The sequence below is a fragment of the Papaver somniferum genome, chromosome 5 (genome assembly GCF_003573695.1).
Source record: "Papaver somniferum cultivar HN1 chromosome 5, ASM357369v1, whole genome shotgun sequence".
NCBI classification, from domain to species: Eukaryota; Viridiplantae; Streptophyta; class Magnoliopsida; order Ranunculales; family Papaveraceae; genus Papaver; species Papaver somniferum.
In genome coordinates this window covers 87,659,206-87,685,119 of record NC_039362.1, presented here as the reverse complement: position 1 = coordinate 87,685,119, position 25,914 = coordinate 87,659,206, and the positions used below count along the sequence as shown (strand labels likewise).

Below are 25,914 nucleotides of genomic sequence, written 5' to 3'. Positions count from 1 at the left end.
TTTGCATCTTGATTTCCTTATTTTTGTCTTGTTTTGAGTTGAGTATTTTATTGCAAAAGCAATTATCAAACTTTTATATTAATGGGTATTTTAATCAACCTTGGTAAAGGGAGGGCATTCTAATAGGATAAAAAGGATCACTACATGATCATTCAAGGTGTCCCTTATCATAAAAATTGGAAATGACAAATTAACCCTCATAATTGATAACCTAGTTTAGTGATGATAATCAAGTTTAATGTTAATGATTAAATTCACTTATATTAACTCAAAATCGAAACAAAATCAGATTTTAGAGTTTAAAAAAAAAAGTTTGGAGATGGTAGAGAAGTTTTAACCCAAAGTGAAGGTCAATCTCAATCAATTGAAGAAATTAACCAACAAAGTGAAAGCCCAATGCCTGAAAATGATCAGGTATACTTCTAAATTAGTCCCAACTAGCTTTTTGTTGCTCAAATACGTAAAAAAATTCAATTTCTTACATTTTCAGAGCTAATTACGGTTGTCATTTCGCTCGTAACCAACCGTAATTCATAGTTACGGTTCGTAAAAGATGAACTGCCAACCGTAACTGGTTAAATTTGGGGAAAACTCCAATTGTAAAACCAGTTACGGTTGGTAACTAAATGCTCGGTACCAACCATAACTGAGTTACGGTTGGTAAATAAAAATGATTACCAACCGTAATTGAAGAAAATTTTCAGATATAAGAACATACGGTTGGTAATTGAACTATCACCAACCGTAACAACATCAAATTCTCCAGTTACCGTTCGTAATAGAGTTAAAATCAACCGTAGCTCACATAAACCCTGAAATTTGAATTTCAATTTTCACCTAAAACCCTAATTTCTGATAGAAATTAAATTTAAATCGAACAAAACAAACTAAACCCTAATTGAGTTTTTCATAATATACCTCATATAAGTCATTACACTTGATTAATTTTCGAATCACTGATTAATCGAAGACGATGAAATTTCCAGTTTTAATGGAGGTTACAGTTGATGGAGAAGAGAAGAAGAAGAAGAAGAAGATGAAAAAAAAAACTGATTTGATTTTTTCTGATTCATTAGGTTTAAAAAAAATTGATTTGATTTTGGTTGATTTAAGATGAAAAGGGTAATCTAGTCAATTTACATCCCCTTTAGGACATCCCCTAACCAACCAAAGGGACATTACTATCACAGTGCCGCCCCTCTACTAAATCATGCCGCCCCTATACCAAGGTTGATTTTAATTGCTAAAGCAATCACCAAACTTTGATATTAGGCTTGTTTGTAGAATGTTTAAGTACATGGGTCTAACTCGCTTAAAAAACCAGCTTACAAGGTTGGGACGATTCCATGAAATCTCGACGAGAACGGCCTATACTCAACAACAACCCGATTGGAATATAAATCAAATAATGCGGGGGGAAAAGTGGTCTTTTGTTTGAGCGGTAAAACTACACTCATTTTGACTATCATGGTGCAATGATATTCTTTTCATTTGTTCTGATATACCATTGCAAAGTTAGTTTTTCTGTTTATTTATTTTTTAAGCAAGGAAATGGCAAAATTTTACTAAGTGTCACTAAAGCAGTGGCCAAAAAAATACCTAATTTCGAGCTTCACAAATAAGAGTTAGAATTGAAAAATAAAAGTCACTAAATTTTTTAATTTACATAGCTCATTTAAACAAGTATATCTAACAAATATCTTGATTAGAAGATTTTGACTTATTGGTGTAAAGTACGTCATTTTAGTATTTTTAAAGACTTCACCAAATAGCAAAAGACAATACACTCTGGATTTACTTAATTCTTTTTCTTCTTCATTTCTTAACCAATTCTGATAAGGTATGTTTAACCTTGTCAGCGAAGACGCACTTGAGCTTGAACTTGTTGAAAAAATAAGATGATACCTCAAAAGACAACTTCTAATGCAGAATGAGATGCTCATTTGTCACAATATTAGAATTTCAAAGCGAAAATATTACATTATGCAGCATTCCTACTTTCAACAGATAATCCATTATAAGGGTATTATTATAGCATAAAGGCCGTATCAGGAAACCAACTTTGAGAGGAACTTTAGGTTTCTAAAGTTTTTTATAAGGGAACAATCAATATATATTTACATATATATAAGCATAAGCAACCAAAATTCGTTACCAGTAATCAAATGCGTAATATGTACACATTCAAAGATATGATAAGCAAGCTCACCAACTAACAGCAAAAGTTGCACTGCCTGACCAAATTTCAGTTCATTTAGATTTATGCAGAATTTGAGATCTCAGGCACCATCTAAAGAAATCATATATAGACTCATTTTGTCAATCCATAAATCTTAAGAATAAATGGATAACTAAACTGTAAGGGATAATTTCCTATCCATTTATCTTTCGAAAATAAAATGCATGCAACATTTCTTTGCAATCTAGAGCCAGTAAACATTTTAGGACTGTTTGGAACAATAACATCAATTGACCCTCCAAACTTATGCTGAATATTACTCCTCTAAATTCCCCAGTGAAATGATGAGGGTACCAAGTACACCACAATCTTTTCGATACCAATCTATAAGTTCTATACGTTGCGTGATCAAATATAGACATAGATTGTCAAGAAGATAGCAACCATAAGGTATACACTTGGTATATAATTACTAGTTCGAAACCGAACCTTAACTATAGGTATCAACCCAAGTGTTTGGGATTAACATACAAGTGCAATTACTTTAATTTTAAATTAAACAAATTATAATGCGGAAAGTAAAGTAAAAGCACTCAACAATATTTTGTTAACGAAGAAACCGCAAATGCAGAAAAACCTCGGGACCTAGTGCAGTTTTGAATACTCTCAGAATTAAGCCGCTATACAAAGACACTACCAACTTTGTATAGTTGAGACCAAGTAAAACACCCCTAATTACCTAGTTTCCTCAGTATCCTTGTGCCTACAACCAATCTGTCCAATGCACGTGAATCCTAAGAAAGAGTCACTATCTTAAGTTGCTTCAACCTCTCCGAAGAATTTAAACACTCAACCATTTCGATCGTCTTCCAAACAGTAAAGGAATAATTTGTTTGTTAACCACTCTCCTATCTCAGGAAACCAATCATAGATATTTGTGTTGAGCGTGACAAAGGATTTTCTGTTTGAAATCAATTAAACTCCTTTGTCGGGTTTAGATCTTCCAAGATTCGAATTAATAAGTTAACCAGATCGATTCAAACAGAACTACCAGATTCAGATACTGAAAAGTACTACCAAATGATAGCTTGTCGATCTAAATTATGTCTAGCAATAACACGTCTATCAAAAGATAAACGAGATATAGTCGGATCCTAGCCGATCAAGTTTGTGCACGAAGCAAATCACAATGATACGAAACCAATAAGAAAAATCTTCTTGTTTTGAATCTTCAATAGTCTTCTGTACTTGCACAATAACAAACTTGATTCCGACTTATGATCGATTATGCACAGAACAGAGTCTGTTAACAATGGATGATCAGAAGTCAATGTCAGACTAAAGAAAGATCTGAACTACCGCTAATATCTTGATCTAGTTTGAGTGACCTTATGCCAGAACAGAAGGCTCTCAAGAATAATCAAACTAGGTGCAATCAAGAGTGAACAAACCCTTAGTCAATCAAATCAATAATTGAAAACTAAAATAACAATGCAATTATATTTTCTCACCAACGGTGATACATGTGTATATTCCTCTTTCCGGGAACTAGTGATCCTCAAGACGGATTGACGGAAGAATCCTATATTAGGAAGGAATCCTTATTTAGGCAGAATTCCTAGTTAGGAAAGAGTTTTGTTTTAAGCAACACTCTTAGTTTAGGAAATAGATTCCTAGGAGGTTTGGGAAACCAAACCAAAGTAAGAAAGTATACCTGGATAAGGAAATACTTCCTAGACAAGGTAATATTCCTAGAAAGGGAAATATACCTAGGAAAGGAATAATTCCTAGATAAGGAAATAGATTCCTAGAAGGTTTGGGAAACTGTTAAAGCTATAAATAAATATGTTTATCTCATAGTTAAGGAATTTAGAGAGTTTGGTTTTACACCTAGAAAAGGAGGCTTAACATGCACACCTAGAGAGAAGTTTGTGAGGCAATTGATTATTGCAAAAGAAAGCTTAGCAAAAAGTTTAAGGTTGATCCATTGTTTAGAGAGATTATGAGCGTAAAAAAGAGAGAATTGTAATAGTTTTCTTGTTCATAATCTAGAGAATATATTTTCTTCGAATCTGGTTTCTAGTGTGTTCTATTTTCTAGTTTTCGTCTATTATTATTCTGAGTTCCGCCTCTATAATAATAGTCGTCAAGGTACAGAGATCAATACGTATCAAACGGTACTAGTGGACGCTTTTTGATCCCAAAAAAGTATTTAAACTAGCGGAGGTAAGAGATTTCGCCTATTTGGGTTTCCTCTCCAAGATAGTATTACGAGAATATTATTAGTCGGCGACACCAGAAACAACAAAGATGAAGTTTTCTTGGATAAGGATTAGTTTGCAAGAAGAACAAACTTCACTATTCATAGACCAAGGCAGCTTGGACACCAAGAAATTTACATAATCGAAAATATTCTTAAGATATAAAATAAAGCACCTAAATTATGCTTTGTCTAATTCCAATCAATATCCAACTGTATAACCGAAATCTTCATGGACAACTCAATATTAGCTAGCACTTAACTAATATATCTTTCCAGAGATATGTTTTTATTGCTGGTAAAACAAAACATATTCTAAAATCTCAAAAAGATTCTTTACTATTTCGGTTGGGATCTCACCTTGTGTATCAAGGAATATCTTTCAACAATTAAGAAATAATATTTCAGCACATGCTCAAATTACTCATTATGTCGACATCTTAAACTTTCATATTTTGCAAACCCAATTTCCAAATCACACAAACCCTAAAGTGTACGTTACTTGAAGAAATCGATTTTGCCTATTAGGACCGGTTCTACCATGACTCCAAAAATAAGTTAGGATCAGTTGTACCTTGACTCCCAATACAGGTAGGGACCGGTTCTACCTTGACTCCCAACATAAGCTTGGATCGGTTCTACCTTGATTCCCTACATAGGTTAGGATCGGTCCAACCTTAAGATCTTCAATGAAAACCATACCTTCAATCCTCTTGATTTCCTTTCGACTACGAAATAAGTTCGTACGTCTACATACTTAAAATCGTGTAATTAAACATAGTTTTCTAGGTATGAAATCAAACTTATGTTCACTACACAATATAGTAACGACTTACAAAGATTTTGTTTTATGTCGCAATAAGAAGTTCAAAAGATAAGCATTATACTTCGTAATTCAGTATATCCATATATAGTACTTAATTATCACTATCGATATATATTGTTCCTTGACACTTTCGTCACAATATGTTGATCAAGTCTCTTATACTAGAGTTTCATATATATAACTTCGCATCTTATATTTTCAATCAGAAACGACTTGAAATCTTACGATATAGAAATGGAAACAATTCAAGTCATTTATTACTAACATCAAATGGAAGGATAATGTCATCGTTGATGTCGATACGTCTTCGGAATCTCCAGGTCTACAGAGTAATACTTGTATGCCTCAACATTTTTAGACTTCCTAGTAACCTAACGAAGTTGACTCTAGTAATCTAATCAACCGACTTATGAGTTTTGATACTAAAATATGACAACCAATCTTGACATACAACGCTTGGTGGGTTCAACCAAGCAATGCTCTAACACAAAAAAGAAAAACTACTTATAATTTTATCCATCTCTTTAGCAACAAAAGCATGGGTCTAAAGTAAAGAAGGAAAAAATTGACAAACTGGATAAATTTCAAGCAGAAAGATTTTGATGATATTTTTGTAAATTTCAACTCGAACACCCTTGAACTTATACTTATTTCCAAAGAGAAAGTTTAAGTACTATACAGGAAGTTAAGTAATGTTAAAGCCAAAACTCCAGCACAATTTTCTCCATCATGCAGAATTTCAATCCCCACTTGCACGCTTCTTGAAATTCACCTTCAAACCAAAAAAAAATAACTTCATATCCAGAAGTACATTCTTTAAATTGTTGGACATGAGCTTCATCATCATCAAGAAAACTATTAAGTCTTCAGAAAATTGTAGAGAGTTATGGTTGTACCATGATGAGCAATATTGAAACCAGATATAAATCCATTAGCGACTTCCTTCTTAAGGATCAAAGAGAGAATTTCATCTTAAAAAATGAAAAGAAAAGGTAATATCTGATCTCCCTGCTTAATGTATTTTTGGCTTCTAAACATTTTAGTAGATTTTCTGTTTAAGACCACATAGAACCTATTGTTGGAGACACGCCAATTTCTCCATATTTTTTTAAAGCCAAACCTTACAGTACCAATATCAATGAACTCCAATTGATGTTGTCTTTTTTTCTTTCTTTCTGGATAATCAAACCGATAGTATTTTATCCCAATTAATAAACATTTACATGATGGTTTTCAAGAAAAAAAAGTACACCATAAACATGAAACAAATACAATGAAATACGCATAACACAAATAAATCGCGAAGATAAAGGGCGATCTACAACAGTAGCACCCAAATTTTGTATGTGAGATTGGATAAGGAATGGTACCTAAAATCATAATTCGACCCTTTTGATTGATTTTTTACTCGGAAAAGAGATACTATGAGAGAGGAGTGATTTTCCCAAAAACTCATGAGTAGCGAGAAGCCCCGAAACTCTAGATATATCATTCTTTTAATGAATAACTTGATCTTGCCCCGTCAAACCGTTGATATACACATATCCAGGATATCGAATCACGAATAGATCTATAGAAAGAAACATTATAAAAGTGCTGATAAAAATCTGTTAGAGTTGTTATATCAAGCTTGTTGTCAAAACTATATCTTGATTTCTAGTCTATAATTAGTTAAGCCTCGGATTAGGATAGAAGTATGTAGTTGAGAATCATACATCACTGTGTTCCACCGTTTGAAGTTGAAGATCAACCGAAGCTTTTGGATAACTTCTTCACAAAAGGTAAGTGAAGACTGAACCACCTATTTCTCAAGTTATATTCATCCTTATATCTATGAGATGTTGTCGCATAACTAATTAGACTATCGTAAGCATATCAAGAATTTTGAGTCAAGTTTATCTTGGTAATTAGTTCTCGAAATATATAATACTAAGCTTAATGAACATTTGTTCATACTTGGTAAAATTTTGGTTAAGAACAATTTATTGTTCATAATCTAAATTGTGATTCAAGATTATCGTCCGGAACAATGATATGTGTCATTGATGTCATTTGGAAATGTTTCAAATTAATTTATAGAGAAAAATAGAACTACTGAAAATCTGGATACAAGAAAATATGCATACCAGTTTCACAAACTGGGAAAAGTGTTATAGGTCCGGAGCCGCAGTACATGTACCCAGTACACATACCGGAGTAGGTATATGTTAACAGTGACTTAGTGGTACGCACATACCCGGTATCCATACCACAAAGTCTGTGAACTCGTGAACCTATAATGGGACACATACCTAGTATGCATACCAAAATAGAACTGTTGGTTTTGAAACCGGTGTGGTATCCATACCCGGTATGCAAACTGGAAAAGTTATGTATATTCCAGAACTTATATTTGTAAGGGTACACATACCTGGTACATGTACCATGACAAATATAATCACGAACAAGGTTGAGTACACGTACTCACCCTGTCGAATATTTTCAGATGCATATAAAATTATTTATGTGAGATAATTAGCATTTGAATAAATCTCTAAGAACACTATATAGACATGATTTATCACATTATAACCTATGGTTGTGAAACAAACTTAAAGTCTTAAGTGTTAATTAAAATGATTAAGCTTATATTTCAATCGGATGGTTTCGGCTAACTGTTTATGAAAAATGTCTTTATACACGGTTTGTTTACGGTTTATCCTAACCAGGGTGTATATATTGATATGTCAATCACACTTCAAAGATTCATCTAACAGTGGATATTGTTTGCTTATTGGTTCCAAAGCTATCTTAGCTTAAACCTAAAGCAACATATACTTCGAAAGTCCATATAAGGGGAACCTCAAGCAACCGGGATCTTTGAATCCCGACACTAAATTTGTGTGTCCTAGTTATAAACTAGAGTCGTCCTTTTCCTAAAACCCTTTTAGGGTATAACGACTAAAAAGACTTCACAGGGATTCGTGAAGCCAGGTCCAACTATCCTTTATCTTGATAGTTCGTGTATCGTGATCTTGTTTGATTGTTGAGCTACTCACTCAAACAAGATAGATAGAAATCGCAAAGTTCTCTGCGTATCTGACTTTGTGATTTCACGTGTCTAATACTTGTGAGGTGAATAATAATCTAGGATGCTCTCGGGAAGCATAAGTCCGGACTTTGAGGTTAGCTAGACTTTATCTATTGCTATCGATTTCCAGTCTTACCTTGATCTACGATCAAAAAGAAAATCATCATATAGGTTTATCTGTGGGAGGCATATTGGTTTAAAGTCTTCAATTGAGTTGAAGCAACTCTTAGGCTATAAAGAACGTCAGCTAAGGAAATCAATTGCGCAGAATCTTGTTGGGATTCAAGAGGCGTAAGGAACGCGACTGTAACTGAATTGTTGTGAGGGTTTAATTCTATCTCAACTACATTCCAGTTTGATGTTAATTGTGTTAGAGCATAGCTCGGTTGAACCCACCAAGCGTTGGTATGTCAAGTTTGGTTGTCATATTTTAGTGAATCAAAACTCATTTTAAGAGTCGCTTGATTATGTACTAGAGTCAACTTCGTATAGGTTAGCTTGAAAGTATTAAGATATGAGACATTACAAGTATTGCGAATACTTGAAGAAGTGAAGAAGTAAGAAGCTACAACGACAACATCATCCTTCCACTTGAGGTTAGTGATATTTGACTTGAACTGTTTCATTCCCTAACGTATCTTTCAAGTCGTGCATGTTGAAAACACAACTGCGAAGCATGAACACTCTAGATAGACATAGTATTAAGGAATACAATATGAAGTTTATTGCTTAACCATTAAACTTTGTAGATAAGAAATCGACATAATCGTTCAAATGCTATTGTGATTATGTATAGGTATGAGGTGATGATTTCATCCTAGGAAACAATGTTTTACATGTGTTTTAAGGAAGTAAGTTCATAAACTTGTTTATGAATCGAAAAGGAAATCGGAAGGCGTTATTGGGATTGTTATTCATTGCATATCTTGTGAACATCCAATATGTGTGATTTAGTATAACCGCTCACGACTTGTTTGTGTTCTTGGTAAAACTATTCAGAAAGGCCTGACTTATGTATTGGTATGACTTTTATTAGTGAAACCGACCTTAAGTAATCACCTGAGATGGTATGATCGAGTTTGTGTTTTGTTGAACCGAATCTGGGTAAAGGGGAACCGATCCTATGAAGAGGTGCAACACATCACAAAGGTGAATCGATCCTTGTATGAGGTGCAACAAGTTTGTAGCAGAAAGGGGAACCGATCCTATGGACACATGCAACACGTTTTTAGGCAAAGGGGAACCGATCCTATGGACATGTGCAACACATATGAGTTAGATACCATATATATGTGGGGAACCGATCCTAGTACCTAGTCAACCGAATTTTGGAAAGCTAGTGTGACTATGCACAGTACTCACATGGAGGTAGAACCGAAACTTGTTTTGGTAGAACCGTTAAACCCATGATTTGTGATTGATTGTTTCTTAATCAATCGCATAGTTCTTGAAAGTCAGATGAACCAATTCCAAACTTGTTTGGAAGTGTGGCAAATCGGTTTCAAGGTTGTAAGTATGAAAGAGGACTTACAAAGTAAGGATGTCGGCATACTTTGAACACGTACAGTAATGTTTATCTTTTATTGTTCAAAGTTATTCCTTAATAGCTACAGGAAGAAAATCTCAGGATCAAAATATAAATAAGTTAAGAATCTTTTAATTAAGGTTGTTAATTTTATTTTAGGAAAATGAGAATTAGTAATGTGCATTTACTAGTTGAGATTTTCCAAAGAGATTTTCGGTCATTATTTTGGACAGAGCATTTTCAGGAATTATGAAAACCGAATTTGGAATGTATTGAATATCTTTGAGAATATTTTCGATTTTGGAAATTCCTTGGTATCCAAACTTCCTTGTCTATAAATACTTGAAGTTTGCATTTCTAGCAAACTAATCCTTCGTGACAGCAAAATTCCTCGGTTGTGTTGTTATTGGTGTAGCCTCCTATTCGGAGAGGAGAGTAACCTAATTAGGCGAAATCTCTTACGGCCGCTCAGTTTAAAGTCTTCTTTGGGATTGAGAAGCTCTACGAGTACCATTGGTGGGAAACTAGATAATTGCGGTTTATCTTATGTTTTCGATTGATTTGATTGACTAACGGTGGTTGAACTTTGATTGCACCTAGTTTGTTTATGCTTGAGAATCTTCTCTTCTGATATAAGATTCACTCAAACTAGATCGAAGTTTCGACAGGGATTTTTATACTGTTGTTAGTGCTAAAGACGATCTTGTGATAATCCATTGTTAACAGACTCCATTCTGTGCGTGATTGATTACAAGAGATTCAAGTTGTTGTGTGCAGGTGTTTATTGAAGATCTAAGAAGATTTGAAGACAAAGAAGATATCAAAGATTTCTGATTTGGGGTTCATAATCTTTGGTGTGCATAATACTTGTTTCGGTATAAGAGGATCCAACTATAATCGGTTTATCCTTGTGGTAGATTGGATTGATTAGTTGTGTAGATCGGCATCAATACAATTCTTTGTGATTAAAAGTATTGATTTCAAAATCTTAACAATTACCTTTGGTGATTGAACATAAGATAGATCTAAGAACCCGACGAAGGAGTTTATGTTAAGATAAACAGAAGAGACTTTGTCCAACTCACATCACTTGGTTGAATAGAGTTGATACCAAACATATTTGTTGTTCCTTTACTGTTTGGAATACGAACCAAAGGAATTGTTCCAAGTACGTGACTTATTCATAAGTTGGAGGCGTGGGAATACAGACAGAACTAGGTGAACTATAGGTTTAGTTGCTTGGTCTCAACTATACGAAGTTAGGTCTAATTTTGTGTAGCGGCTTAATCCTGAGAGTATTCAATTCTGGAAAAGGTCCCGGGGTTTTTCTGCATTTGCGGTTTCCTCGTTAACAAAATCTTGATGTGTCATTTACTTTATATTTCTGCATTATAATTGTTTTATTATAATTAAAGTAAATTAAACAAACGTTAATTCCTATTTACTTGATAAGCAATCCTATTCTGTTTGGTTAAGTCTGAACCTTTTTATCAAGTAAACATACTTCGTTGTTGTATTGTCTCGATCTCGTGTCCATAGACGATCACACGAAGTGTGAACCGATTAGTTGGATTGTCTCGACTTTGTCCATAGACAATCACTTTCGGAGAAAGGACTTATAGGTAGGAAAAGTTTTAGCTTGAGGTATATTTGGGTACCCTCGCCTTTTCAAATTGTAGTAGGCTAGTGTCTGTAGCGGCTTAATACATTTTGGTGTTCAATCTGGACTAGGTCCCGGGGTTTTTCTGCATTTGCGGTTTCCTCTTTAACAATTTTTTTGGTGTCGGTGTTATTTCTTTTTCTGCATCATATTGTTTATCTTTATAATTGAAATATCACAGGTTGTAAGTAAATCAATCAAAGTAGATACATTCATCATTGTTTATTGGATACGACTTGATTGATTCTTGGATATTGATATTTGGAATCTCCCAAGTACTCTCACACGTAAATTAGGTTCACGGACTTGTCTTTATGAACTTTCTGATTGTGGGAGAAGTAGATATAACTCTAAATGTTATTCCTTGATTGAGATTCATTAAGTTGAACTCTCGGAATTGTATTTAAGTTTGTCCATACAGGTTGCCTAAGAATAAGTTGGTGGTATATTTTGGTACCCATGTTTTCAAAATCACTTTAATAATGAAGACAAGAATCGCACTAATACCGAAGAAAATTATTAAAAACACCAAAACAACTCTTGGAATTTTGAGGAAAATTTATGAAGTGAGTGAAAAATATTTTCGTAATTTAAACTCCAAGAGGTTTGTTTCCGGGTCATGCCTTTTACCCATAAGACACATAGTGAATATGTGTTATGCTGAGTCACCATCGGACATGGTAAGTAACCTACGGATGAATAGATACCATGTAGAGTCTCTATTAACTCTATAAATTTCCATCGCTTATTTGGATTTGTATGAGTTTTTGGTAAGTTTCGAAAAGAAAGAAAAATGCTTTCATGTCAAGAGTCAAAGTCATGTTTAAGAGCACAGTAATTATCAGTATTCATCAGCCAAGTAGAATTGTATTGTTGCTTTCTACAATCCGTCATCGTTGTATCTTGGGATACAACATCCTTAAATAGTAAGCACCGTATGCGGAAATAAATTATCTTTAAGCAAAAAGGAGTACCTTGCCACGCTTAACCCAATCTGATAAGTATTCTAGCTTTCCTATTTGTTATTAGTTTGTTTGTCGCATGAATATGATTTTCGAGAACCAAAAAACATATTTTTCCAACGATAACTCCTAAATTAACATCAGCTTTATAAAATAATCTTTGCTCAGATCTATCATCTATATGACTAAATCTGATTAAAGGAGAAAACATACGATGAGTTTTTTTCTAGGTTTTGAGAAAGGGGAGAGAGAATAAATTCATTTTGGATATAAGACCAGTCTTAGACTCCCAGCTTTTCTAAGTCTTAAATTAATGAGCTTAAAAGCAATCAAAATATGATCATTGATTTGTCTCCCATGCACAAAGGCACCTTAACAATCTGTAATGATGGAAGAAAAAACTAGCTAGCTTTAGTCTATCTATTAGGAGTTTGAAACTATTTTATAGCCACTACCAATAAAATTAATTTCCCTAAAATAATGAAAAAAAAAACTGCACACTTCTCGGAGAAATTGGAGTGATATTAGTGTAGGATAGTCTCCAATCCAAAGAGAAGTTGGCTTCAAATTCATTTACCATCAACATCAAATCCTATTTGGTAATCTCTTAATCATGCTTGAAAGATTCCATGGACTCGCACTCTTGTTGCAACCAAAATATGAAAATTAACTGCTTGACCTCTTATTTATTGAAAGGTTTCTTTAAGTTGATATTAAATATTAGGCATCTCTAAATAGCCTATATATTACTTAGTGAAAGAAGAAAAGACACATATTACCAACAGTTCTCAAACAGATGATGACATTCAGTTTGTGCCTACAGAAATCTAACCGGTGCAGAAATTTGGGATTCTACACAATTAATACTACTAATTGACTTTACTAATATTTTCTCAATTTATTCCCTATATAAAATCAATAGATGTTACTCTAATAGCATGGTAAAAATTCCTTGATTTCTGCTAACACGGAACATGTCAGCCAGCTGATATATCATGATACTAAGTAGTGGAATCTGAATATTCTCAATTGTTTGTTTGATAGTAATACTGTTACTAGAATCACTAGGATCAGGATTCCTAATAATGGTAAAGACAGACTAAGATGGAAACACACTAGAGATGGTAATTTCACAGTAAAAACTGCTTATAGAATCATTCAAAACTCTTTTAGTACCAGTGTTCAAAATAGTTGGAACTGGAAAGGTTTTTGGAAGAAAGACCTCCCACCTAGGATTTTGCATTTTCTATGGAAATGTATCCAAAAGTGTCTGCCTACCAGAGATTGAATAAGTTCGCATGTCAATACTTGTCCTAGTACCCGTCCTTTTTGTGATAATGCTGCTGAAACTCTTCAGCATTTGTTTTGTGAATGTAATGTCACAAAGAATATATGGAGGCTAGCTGATACTACCATTGCTAGATTTATGGATACTGTTGTGCTTCATGATTGGTTAGTGTGCAATTTTCTATCTGCTAATAATAATCCAGCTAATACAAATACTAGTATTGACAAAATTGTTATAGGTCTATGGATCATTTGGAAGGTAAGATGCTCACTAGTGTTTGATAATGTACAGGTTAGAACGACAGATGTTGCAAGAAAGATTAACAGGGAGTATAGTGAATGGTTAAATCGTAAAAATACTCATTTATCTGTGATACACAATGTAGTGGCAGATGCTCCAACTTGGAAATGCCCAGATATGGGAAAGTTTAAGATTAACTTTGATGCAACTTTTTACAAAGAAACTGGAAAAGCTGGAATATGACTAATATGGCGTGGTTTTGCAGGTGTCTGCCATGGAGTTAGATGTATCCCCACAACTGCAATAGATGCGGAACAGGCTGAAGCACTGGCGTTGTTAGAAGCAATCAAATGGGCAAAAGAGATAGGACTCAGAGATGTTCAACTTGAGGGAGATTGTAACAGTGTGGTGCTGACAGCTAATGGAAACATAGGAGTTGTACACTGATTCCATAACAACATTCTTGAAGACTGCATTTCTTTACTTAATAAATTTGATTCCTGGACTTGTTCTTTTGTTAAAAGACTAGCTAATAATGCAGCACATATAGCTGCAAAATTCTCTACTGATTTACTAGGCAAAACAAATTGGAACAATTCCTTTCCATTAGGAATTGAGGATTGTATGCAAGCAGATTCTACTGCCTAAACGATAATCAATAAAATTCATTTTCGTATTAAAAAAAATAGCATGGTAAAGATAAACGGATCAACTACGAGTTGTCGTTTATATTTGTAGTCCTAATTGTCTCTTAACAACTTGAACCATAAAATTTCAAAATAAAAATGTTTTGGGGAAATGGTAGACCTAACCTAAAAACGATATCAACTAATCGCTGATTATTTTTTTATCATAAAGATGAAATTTATATTAAAAAAGAGAATATTGCATTGGACAATCCTTCCCTAAACGATAAATGATGAAATTTGGAGGAGCACCTACTTAAGACTGCTTAACTAAAATAGACTTAGCATGCTTAACAAGAGTATCATCCACACTATTACAACCTAGACTCTAATAATCTACTTATATCCAAAAACATATTGAAGTCCTACTAGAAGAAATGAAATTTGAATACACAACTTCAATAACAATTTTGCAGCCCTCTTAAACAATTACATTAGCATAACCTTTCATCAGATTCTAGCAAGCCTCATCTCTGGCTTGCATAAGTTCACTGCTTCCTCCATGTATTTCCTGCATGATTTCTAACAATAGACCGATGCCAGCAATTTTCTTACAAAAATGAAAAGCTGCATCAAAATTAATTTTTATTAAATTAGGAGGTGGAGGTTTCTACTTATCCATTTTTTTTGGATTACTATGTCTTCTCCTGCAAGGATTGTCGGCTCCGGTAACAAAAATATTATGTTTTCTACAAAATCTCTTTATGCAACCAATAATTTACAAGGGTGAGTATTTTTATGATAAAAAACTTTATTACACATGCGCTTCCGAATCTTCCACGTTATTACAGTGGCCAAAGTGATGTTATGAGGATATCTAAAAGAGATAATACGTTCTTCTAGACCCCAAGTTCTAATCCACTGTTGTAAGGACCTTGATTGTGATTGTGGATGAATAGCTTCTCAGAGGAGAGAAAACCAAAAAGATCTAGTCATATCACAATCGATAAAAATATGAAAGTCAGTTTATGTACGATGATTACAGAAAGACAGTTGTATTCTGAAATGTATGCCAATCCTATTTTTGGTCTGCAGAATATCATTGAGACATCTTCACGGGAACAAGTTTAATTTGTATGAGACTTTTAAATGTCAATTCTTTAACTGGAATTTCTGCCCCTCCTTGCTGACTTTGTAGTTATTATTTCCTATGAGTATTTTGTAAGTAGGTTTCATTGAAAAGAGAACATTTGTAGTTAATCCCCAATGCATGGAATCCACAACCTCTTTGTAATGAATTCTAAAGTCTTTTATTTCCTTTAATTCAGCTTGAGAAAATTTGTTGATTCCATTGAGAATTGTTCTGGACTATGAGAAATTGTACATTTGAGTTGTCTTGAGGATGACGATTATGATTAACCGAATCATCGGTCCTCCCATTTCCTATCCAGTTGTGTCCACACCTTAGCCTTAGAGCCATCTCCTACACTCGAAACATGAAATTGTTTAACTATTTGCAGACTTTTTGAAATGCTTTTCCATATCCAAAATCCATTTGAGTTGATCAGTCAGTGGATCTTTTGTGGTTAAATACTTAGCTTTCATAATTCTTGAACATAAAGCATTTGCTCCAGTGATTATTCTCCAAGGAAGTTTTCCTAATAGAGCTTCATTGAACTTCTCAGCGTTTTTAAATCTCACACCCCCAATTTTTTTAGGCTTGCACATTGATATCTAAGGTTTAAGAATTATACCTCTATCTTTAATTCTATTCCACCAATAATTTTTCTTAGCTATATCAATGCTTTTAACAACTTTTTTTGGCATTTTGAAACATCCCAAATTAATAACTGAATGTTACTGAAGATTGGTGAAAACTTCGAATATAAATAAGGTTGGAAGTTAAAAACTGAGATCCACAATCTCATGATTTTCTAATAAGATAACGACCACTTGTCCAAAAAGGATTAACATGATTCTTTTAGGTTAGTTGTTAAGAACTGGGATCCACAGTCACATGATTTTTACACAACATTAACCTACCTAAGAAGGATTTGCAGAATTTTTATTGATAAGTCAGCTCTGTCAACTAGGTATCTCGCATTAGGGGTTGATACAACGAAATGAAGCTTTTATAGCCCTCCAACATTCTTTCCGTACCATTTACTCCTGCCTATGTGGAATCATCCAAATTCTAGATCCAAAATGATGAACCCACCTTGAAAAGCAATAGATCTTATACTAGATGTCATAGACCAATAAAAGTGCAACAACAACTATACAAGCGTGTTGCTATGCGAAAATGTGGAAGGTATCAGTAATATGTACAAAACAATGTAGTCAATATCAGATTTCGATTTGTCTCGATCGTGATCAAGATTTTGCTACGACTTCCTACCGGGCAGATTATCATTGAAATATCGGTGAAATCTCAATTTCAAATTTTATATAGATAATTGTTATATCAGACGTTTTTTTACATATATCATTTATTAACATACAAAACTAGTACTTATTTTTCTAAAATACCACCAAAACTCTGATATTTGTATGAAACAGATAAAACCCACATACAAAATCAGAATTGCGAAGCGCAAACCTAAAAGAATTGTTGATTTTTGTATAAATTTTCAGAATTGCAGAACTCAAACCTAAACGAATTGCTATCGTATCATCGATTATTCAACTGAAACAATGAGACATGAAATTGAGATGAAACCCATATAACATGAGCACAATTTGATACTCTAAAACAAGGAAAAATAAATTTCCTTCTTTTGGCCCCCTATCGCAATATCGGCCATCTCAACTGATTCGTCTTGATCCATCTCAGCCAAAATTATCGATAATGTATCATATTTCGCCTCGTGCAAGTAGCGAAACTAATATTATCAGTGATATTTCGGCCGAGATGTACACGACTACATTGGTACAAGACCGATGATGATAGCCATAGGAACCTCGCTCGCTGATAGAAGTAAACAAATACTCGAGCACTCTAGATATAGATTTACTATTTTATCAAAATCAGACAAAATCAATCGGGTTTCTAGGCCTTCCATTCCGCCGTTTGTCTCCTAATCCCCACAAACCGCCGTTTGAGGAAAACCTTTATCAAAATCCGGGTTTTTGGATAATGAGAAATATTACATGCGCAAACGTGTCGCGAATTCATTGGTAACTGGTAAGACCTTATAAACTTCCAAAAGTTGAGATTTATTAGAGACAACAAGCAGATTAGTCCAAAAACACAACACGTTGCATGTCATGATTTGCTGACATAATTTTATGGGTACAGTTCAGTACACGTGAAATATGCAAAAATCCTCTTGTTGGGACTTGTTTTTTTACTTTTATTGATTTTGGAAGTACGATTCCAAATCCTTCTAGTAATCTTTATGAAAATTCGTAGAAGATGATATGATTCCAGTTGGCGTATATGTTGTTTGATGAGAAAGATGAGGCTTCTTTGTGGTTTGATTTGATATGACTAAAGTGAGTTGGAATTTGTAGATCAACTTGTAGTAGTGTCAAGTGTGTAAAGAGGATGGGTTGAACTTGAACTGACAGTCTAAATCCCTATGCTATCACATGGTAGGGTAGTGTTGTTCTTATGTTAATACGTGGTTCATTAATCTCCAACCTTTGTTAAAAAGAAACTTAACAAGGAAGAAGAATTAAGGTTTGGGAATGATTAAGTTTGGTATATATTTGGTAAGAATCGACTAATTCCTAGTTAGTTGATGGAACTTGACCTTTTATGTTTCCCTAAAACAAGCAAGGCTTCTTTTAGTTAATAGACTTGTTATTAACTTGCAGTTATGAGTATTTTTTTCATTTTTTTATTAAGCCAAAGAGGCTTTTTCTTTTCTTTCAGTGTTCATGCATTTTAAGTGTAGTAAAGAAGCCGGTGTCATTTAAGTACGATGGTAAAATCACTGGGCGATGGAGAAGATCCTCATGCAGCATCGGCTACGTTGGTTCGGACATCTCCAACGAAGACCGCCTAATGCCCCTGTCCGTTTAGGACGTATTGGACGGGCCGAAGGTCGAATGAAACGACCAGGACGACCGAAATTAACCTGAAATGTACTGATCAAACGGGACCTGAAGGACCTGCAGGACCGAGGCGTGGAGAGAGAGGTGGCGCTCGACAGAGCAGCGTGGAGGGCAGGGATATTTGTTAAAGAGGTATGTAGTTAAGGATCGGGATTTGGAGAGAGAACTGGCGCTCGACAAAGCAGCATGGAGGGCAGCGACCCATGGGGAAGAGGTATGTACATAAGGTACGCGACTAGACCCTTATTCACTTTTGAGTATATGTTGGAAGCTTTCTCTCTTAGTAGGACTGTGCAAACCGCGAACATGTAAACTGTCACGGCAGATTTGCTCTGTCTTCTGGGCATGGATAAAGTGAATATGCCACTCTAACGGTCGTGATTACGTAAACCCAACTAGAACAGTGTGCTCAATCCCTGCTCATCACAACACGACACGGGATGTGTTAAGGAATTACTCCTACCTTCGGGCAGGTTGCGTCTCGGCAGGAAGACAGCCGGTGTAAAAACTTTTGTCGCATCTTGGAGATAAGATTGTTATGCGGTTTATCTTCGCTCTACCTGGTACTTGTTACTGGAAAAAGAGTTTTGATTTTGGTTTTGGTTTGGTAAAATCATTGGGCGATATACCAGTGACCTAAACTTGAAACCCGTCAGCACAAAAGACATATACGTAAAGAAGATACGTAAAAAAAAGGGATTGATGGTCAGAACTATCGCGATTGTATAAGAATGTACCAGTATTGCTAGAGCAAGTACCGATTCAGAGATCCAATATAAATTTTATGATGATTAAAAATGTAATGAGCTGATTTTGTTGATAGGATGACGGAAATTGTGGCACTAGAATAACCCCTATTAGAATGATGTGTCCACTTTCTAATCCACCCACGACACGGAATGTGCCAAGGATTCTTCACTGTCTCTGTACAGGTTGTTCAGACAGGTCAGCCAACGTAGAAATTTAGCCATATTTTAGGAGATAAGATCTTCCCGAGATATTATCTCTGTTATATCCTGACTTGTTCGGAACTGAAGAGCTTGGTTTGGGGTTTGGTGTGGAAATTCTGCCGCCATGGGAATTTTCATCCTCCCTAGAGTCCATACCTTGTACCAACTATACAATGAAGGCGTAACTAATCTCGTTAAAAAGATGAAAAGAATGTTGAAGATGTGTTTTACCTAATACAAACTTTATAAGTGACACGAACTTAGACACACCACCATCAATACAGTGAAAAGACTACACGAATAACACACAGTAATGCATGGTCCATATGTACTTAGAATATTTTAAAGAAGAAAAACAACAGCTTACTAATAGATGAAGATGAAATAATGCATGGTCCATATTCACTATTGCTTTTGATTTGTTGAGCTCTCAATTTCCCATACTTTGGTAACCTTTAAAAGAAAAATGTACGACATAGAAAAGAGCCTTCACTTCAAGGCCAAAAAGATTGAAGGAAAACAGAGAGAAAGGAGAAAAAAAACCTCCCACACATGCATCTGCACTTAGTGTGCAGTTCTGCAATAGCAAAAGCAGCAACGAAAGGGAAAGCACTTTTTGATGGCACCTGCAGCATCTATTTCGTGTCTTTCACATCTTCTAGTGATAACAGGAGTGATGCTTAATTCTATTTTAATTTTAATTTTCTTTAAAGATGCATTCTTGACATTTCTTTGACTTAAACTAGCTTTGATCATAATTTTGAACTTTATTGCTTGGATCTGAAAAACCATTTACACACCATGCTCTAGCCAATCGTCACATGCCCATTTAATCGCCTAAAATTTTCATGGGACATGGCCGATAATGATTGTGGTTCAGTGAATCAACTTCACCCACAATCACTCAGCCTTGCATACTCGCATCAAAGTACGCATCTGCCTTCACTCATAAGACTTTGCACAACGGAAGTCTTTTCTTCTTTCTCTCTAACTCTTCATGCTCCCATACGCATAAGAGGTTCTGCCATGTACTTGAAGAATTCTCAAACAAATCATCAACATCACAAACACAAAGATATACTGCAACAAACCCATTTTATTGCACTAAAGGAAGATTACAAAACTCGTCCATCACATGGACGAAAACAGGCCATTCACCCTCTTGGTGAATGCCTAAAACACTCTCTGCATTAGTGGTTCTTCTCTCAATTGAACAACACTAAACTTATTGATTCCTAGACTATTTATACTAACTAGGATCAGGCTAAAACTTCTGTGCAACCGCTGCACAAGCCTTGAACAACCAAGTGTCCAAGTAGTTTACATAACAGCCAACTTCAACTGCCACCTTTTGAGTTGTCACGCTAACAGGTGCCACACCTGTTCTTGGTGGTTATGAACACTCACAAATGGTTATAAACTACTTTTATAACCGTTTTCCCTTGTCACACACATTTGGCATGCATGTAAAGCTCGTAACCAACTCCTAACCGCCACTTGAGCCATATTGCACAACTGTTGTGCTTTACTGAATCCTGCCTTGTTCCAATGCTCAGCCACCTTGGCCCTGCATGCTTATTGCTCTAAGCTAATGCACATACAATCCTTGTCCTTCAATCATTAAGGCCAACTCCTTAGCTCAATCTGGTTATCTGGCGCCATATGCTTTACTTAGCCAATCTGTTTGACAATAGTAATGCCACTCTTGCATTACTAGCTTGCTTGCATTGTTCAAGCTTTGGCCAACCTTGAACTAATGCATAGACCAACTCTTGGCCTATTCTACCTTCTTTCATAATCCTTGAGTTTGGGCCAACTCAATTCCACGGACATGCCAACATCGCATGTTGCATGTTGCACCTTGCAACTTCGGCCTTGTCTTGCCTTTCTCTCAATGAAGCTTCATTGTGTCGGCCAACCAGCTTCATTACTTAGCCAAATGTATTTACAATTGTAATGCTATTCTTGCACTTCATTAGCCCTGCGGGATTATGTCATTCTTAGCACTTGACAGTCTACGCAGTGTTGCGCCATTCTGGTTGTACACAGACTTGGCCTGCAACTCTGTAACGCGCAATAATTATGCGTCACTTGCATCCATGTCATACGAATCCACACCATACTCACTTCTAGTAAAATGATGCGCATTAGCCAAGAGTCCGTCTGGTGTTCATCATACGCGCACCGGAGCTTAAAACATCATAGCCATAGTAATGGAATGCGTAAAGTTTCGACCCCTTGGTAATGAAGCAGAGGATATATAAGGGAGATATCAAAATTATGTAAAAATTAAAAGAAATATTCTCTAATGATAAATAAATTTATGTATTAATAACAAAGTAAGCTGGTGGTGATCTTTTGTTGACGATGTCTTAGCTAAAATTTCCTCCTTTAGCCAGGCATATAGAAAAAAACCCAAAAATCAAATACAAGAAAAAAATTCAATGAGAAAAAAAGATAAGTCTTTTCTTCCTCCGGAATATTTGAAATGGGAAAATCCACATTTGTGAGTGGTGTAGCTAGATTCTAGATAAACTCTAGCTGCTCAAAAACTTTACACCTTGACCTCTTGTTTTTCTTCCCATTTTCTACTCTACTTTGCTTCTTGATAAAGGGAGAAAGAGAGAGTTTCTCTATATTCCCACTTTGATCGCTTCAACAAAATCCATGGGCTTCTTTTTCATCATTTTTGCGTATCACATCAAATCTTCGAAATTCGATGCTTCCAAAAAGCATTGAATTCTTCTATGAAATCGAAAAGCTAAGCCGGCCGCGATGGACGCAAAATCGAGTCCTCCTCCATTGCAACTATATGTCACACTTGTGTTTAGTGTTGTTCCTTTCTCTAGTTTTCATAATCCAAGAATTATATAGTACACCAATGTAATGGGCAATGCTATTAGCATACCAAAAATAACCCTGCAATTCCAAAAACCAAAATCAGAACTTATAAAATTCAACTTAAAATTTCAAGTAAATTTCGAAAAGTGCAACAAAGACCAATTAATGTTCACTCACCCAGTACTAAGAATTTGTGGATGAACATTATATTCTTTCGCGAACACAAATGGAACAATTCCTTGAGGAAGTGCAGCCTGTGCATATGAAAACAAAACAAGATAAGTTGGTTAAAACGAAGACAATTTTAATGCTTTTGTCAAAAAATCTATCAGAAGTCCAATTCAGTTGACCAGCATGCAACATGCGTCAAACAAACCCCACCACGTGAATGGGTTTGGGATCAGAGTCTTAGACGATGAAGATGGGTTGTTTGACAGTTAAGTCCCCACCATTCACATGGTAGGGTTTTATTAACCTAAAATAACTAGTGGGTCAATAAAAATAATAATTGGAAAAAAGATCGGTTACCTGTACGATCGCCACGTGAAGAAGAACACCGCGTAATCCGACGGCAATGGAAGCTGCAGCCATTACTGCCGGACCGGTTAAGAATCTAACAGCCATTGCAAATGTCGCTACTGAGTTCCCACAAGCAATTATCTTTGGTTGCAAAGCCATAAAAAGACCTGCAAAGGAGAAAAAGAAGGAAAATTCAGGGATGCCCACATAAAGTTCGGTGTGCTTTAATCACCGACTGGGTTGTTTTATTTCCAGTTGGACCACCATCTAGCTATTCGAAATGGTCCATTATGTCGGGTGGTGGTCGAGTTCAAATTTATTTCCAGTAGAAAGAAAAATTAGATACCAGAAATAGCCTTCAGAAGTTGGGATTTTTGACTTATTAAGAAAAAAATGTCTGCTTGGAACGAGAAAAAATGGGAAAAAAACAAATTCCTTTATTAGTCTGGTGGTCCAATGAAAATGACTAAAACTTGCCGGAGAAAACAATATGAATGAATAATATTGTTTAAGTGTTAACTACACTCACCTAAACTGAACATAGCCATTCCTAAACCAGCATCAGATAATATCGATATAGATTTCTCGATTAATTTCGGCATTGCCACATGCCACCTGAAAAATTCTCATAAAAATTCGATTAAAATTGAGGCGAGCAAGAATTTACGAACGAACGAGCCAAAATATACCTGTAGGCGACCAGGGACCAGATGAGACCGATAAGGCTAGAATAGGTGTTTGGATTGCGGATAAGTTTACGCCAGACCATGATTAAGATGAGACGAGACATAACGCTTGCCGGAGGCATCTGCTTTACGCCGCCTGATTCTGACATTCCTCCCCCACCGGCTTTTGGATGTAATTCAGCCGTTGAACTTGAGCCTAATTTTGTTAAATGACCTCCTAATCCTTCTTTTTCCCTGTCTTCTTCGTCCCCTACAAAAGTGAATTCGTCCCCTCCAAATTCCTCATTTCCCGTATGCCCTTCAATTAAAAAAAAAGCAATTAGTCAATAAAATTAATAATTATTTAATTGATTTTGTTCTTCTTTTTGTTAAAATTAAGGTAATAAAATAAAATTAAAATACCTTTTTTCGGCCCATTTTGAGGATGATCAGGAACTAACATCCGGATTTCTTTGGCGCCATTATCAGAGCGTCCAGACTGATCTGATGCACCGAAATCAGTACCGCCGAACACATGTAACCCACCGACTTCAGATACCGGTGAAGCACTTGAACTCCATACAAACATGTGAAGTTCTTTTGCATCATGATGATTTCCTGTTTTACTCACAACGTTATTACTTGTCTGAGATATCTGCGCGTCTGTTGCTGCGGCTGCTGCTGCTGGGATTGCAGCAGGAGCAGTAGCAGTAGTAATTTGCTGCATTTGATTTTGGTTCTTATTCGTATTCGAAACGTGATTTTTAGCGGCAGTAGTGATACAAGAAATCTCTGGATTAGGTGTAGGATAAGAATTAGATGCTGGCGCGACAGGAACAGGTGCTGGATAATGACCACCGTACCTTGATGAACTAACACCGTTAGCATACTGTTCTTCAAAATTTGATGGTCTTGGAGTTGGACCTCTTGATGAAGATTGAGCAGCAAATAAATCATTTTGATTAAAATTTGATTGTCTAGCAGGAAATCCTTGACAACCCATCATAGAATAGAAATCAGAATTGTTAAAATTAGATCCTCGCGGTGTTTGATTTCTCGAAGAACTTAAACTATAGATTTCAGCACCAGTCAAATTTGAAGGTCTTGGTGTCATTAATGATCTTCTTGAAGCATTTGATTTTCTTACAGTAACATGAAGCTTTCCATCATCGCCAATTTCCGCATCAGTTTCTAAAAATCCACGACCGTCGAGCGAAACAACATCGGAGTCGATTTTAAATGAAACAATTGAAGCTGCAGTTTCAGGGAATTGTTCCATAATCAACATTTTGGCACCACGGTATTCGAATAAGAAGAGTAGCAGCGTATACCAAATTATACACTGTAGAACAACAACTTGAACCATTAGACTACCAGAGAAATCACCATACATAGCGATTAACAAAGGAATTCCCATAACTAGAGTATTCGGCAGTGTACTCAATGAAAATATTGTAATCATCCATTCAAGACTACCATTCTTTGTGAATTTTGTCCAAATTCCAAGAACCACAAGCATAATAATCTTCTGTAACGTATCAGCAGCAACAAATCGGAAGTTCATTTCGTAAGGATTGTTTGACGAAATGAAGTGGAATGAAAGAAGAGGAACTGCAAATACTGCTACGAAACGGTTTATCCCTGAACATTGATCTGGTGTAAAAATCTTCCACCATCGCACTGAACCATAAGCTAATATCATAGCTACGTATAGTGGAACCACGGCTGTTAAAACCGTGTACAGATCTTTCCATGAAATCATCTTTCTTTTTTGTATGAAATGCAGGCAGAATTCGTGGGAGCAGTAGTGAAGATGACGAGGAGGGTAAAATGGGAATGAGATTTACCGTTTGATAACTAGATTTCTGTATGTCTTTTTTTGAAGATTTCTGGTTCAGGTACTGCTCTAAACTAGAGCTACTGCTGATGATTAGATGGTTAGAGCCTAGAGAAGAGAGATTTTTGTGAGAGAAAGAGAGTTGGGTTTTAAAGAGTGATGTAACTTTAGCTGAATATAAATAGAGAGTGGTGTGAGGCTGAGGATTTAAAGGACTGATGGAGGAGATAGGGAAGGGTAGAGATGAGTTTTAAGTAGGGCCTAGAATGGAACCGCCTACTATGGTTAAGGTTTTATCTGGGGTACACTAAAATATATGGACGACTGACCAGTGACAACGGATGCATAGATCGAAATCACTGCCTATCCCCCAAAATTGTGAACCAACTTCTACCGAAGCATATGTG

General features: G+C 35.5%; 1 protein-coding gene across 1 annotated transcript; it reads right to left on the bottom strand.

Annotated features, from left to right (window-relative positions):
* Positions 1-21,944: 21,944 nt before the first annotated feature.
* LOC113282135 (auxin efflux carrier component 3-like) lies at positions 21,945-25,681 on the bottom strand. Its single transcript, XM_026531077.1, has 6 exons — positions 24,094-25,681; positions 23,695-23,989; positions 23,535-23,620; positions 23,015-23,172; positions 22,664-22,740; positions 21,945-22,564 (listed from the first exon to the last, which is right to left on the bottom strand). The coding sequence occupies exons 1-6, from the start codon at positions 25,430-25,432 to the stop codon at positions 22,498-22,500; spliced, it is 2,022 nt and encodes a 673-aa protein (XP_026386862.1). The 5' UTR covers positions 25,433-25,681; the 3' UTR covers positions 21,945-22,497.
* Positions 25,682-25,914: the final 233 nt, after the last annotated feature.

Bases quoted from the DNA above. Each gene is read 5' to 3' on its own strand.
- LOC113282135 (XM_026531077.1), bottom strand. From the start codon at position 25,432: ATGATTTCATGGAAAGATCTGTACACGGTTTTAACAGCCGTGGTTCCA. The intron at 23,621-23,694 runs GTATATTTTGGC...AGAATTTTTCAG, and splicing joins TGGTCCCTGGTCGCCTACAG to GTGGCATGTGGCAATGCCGA. The intron at 22,741-23,014 runs GTAACCGATCTT...TCATATGCACAG, and splicing joins TTCACGTGGCGATCGTACAG to GCTGCACTTCCTCAAGGAAT.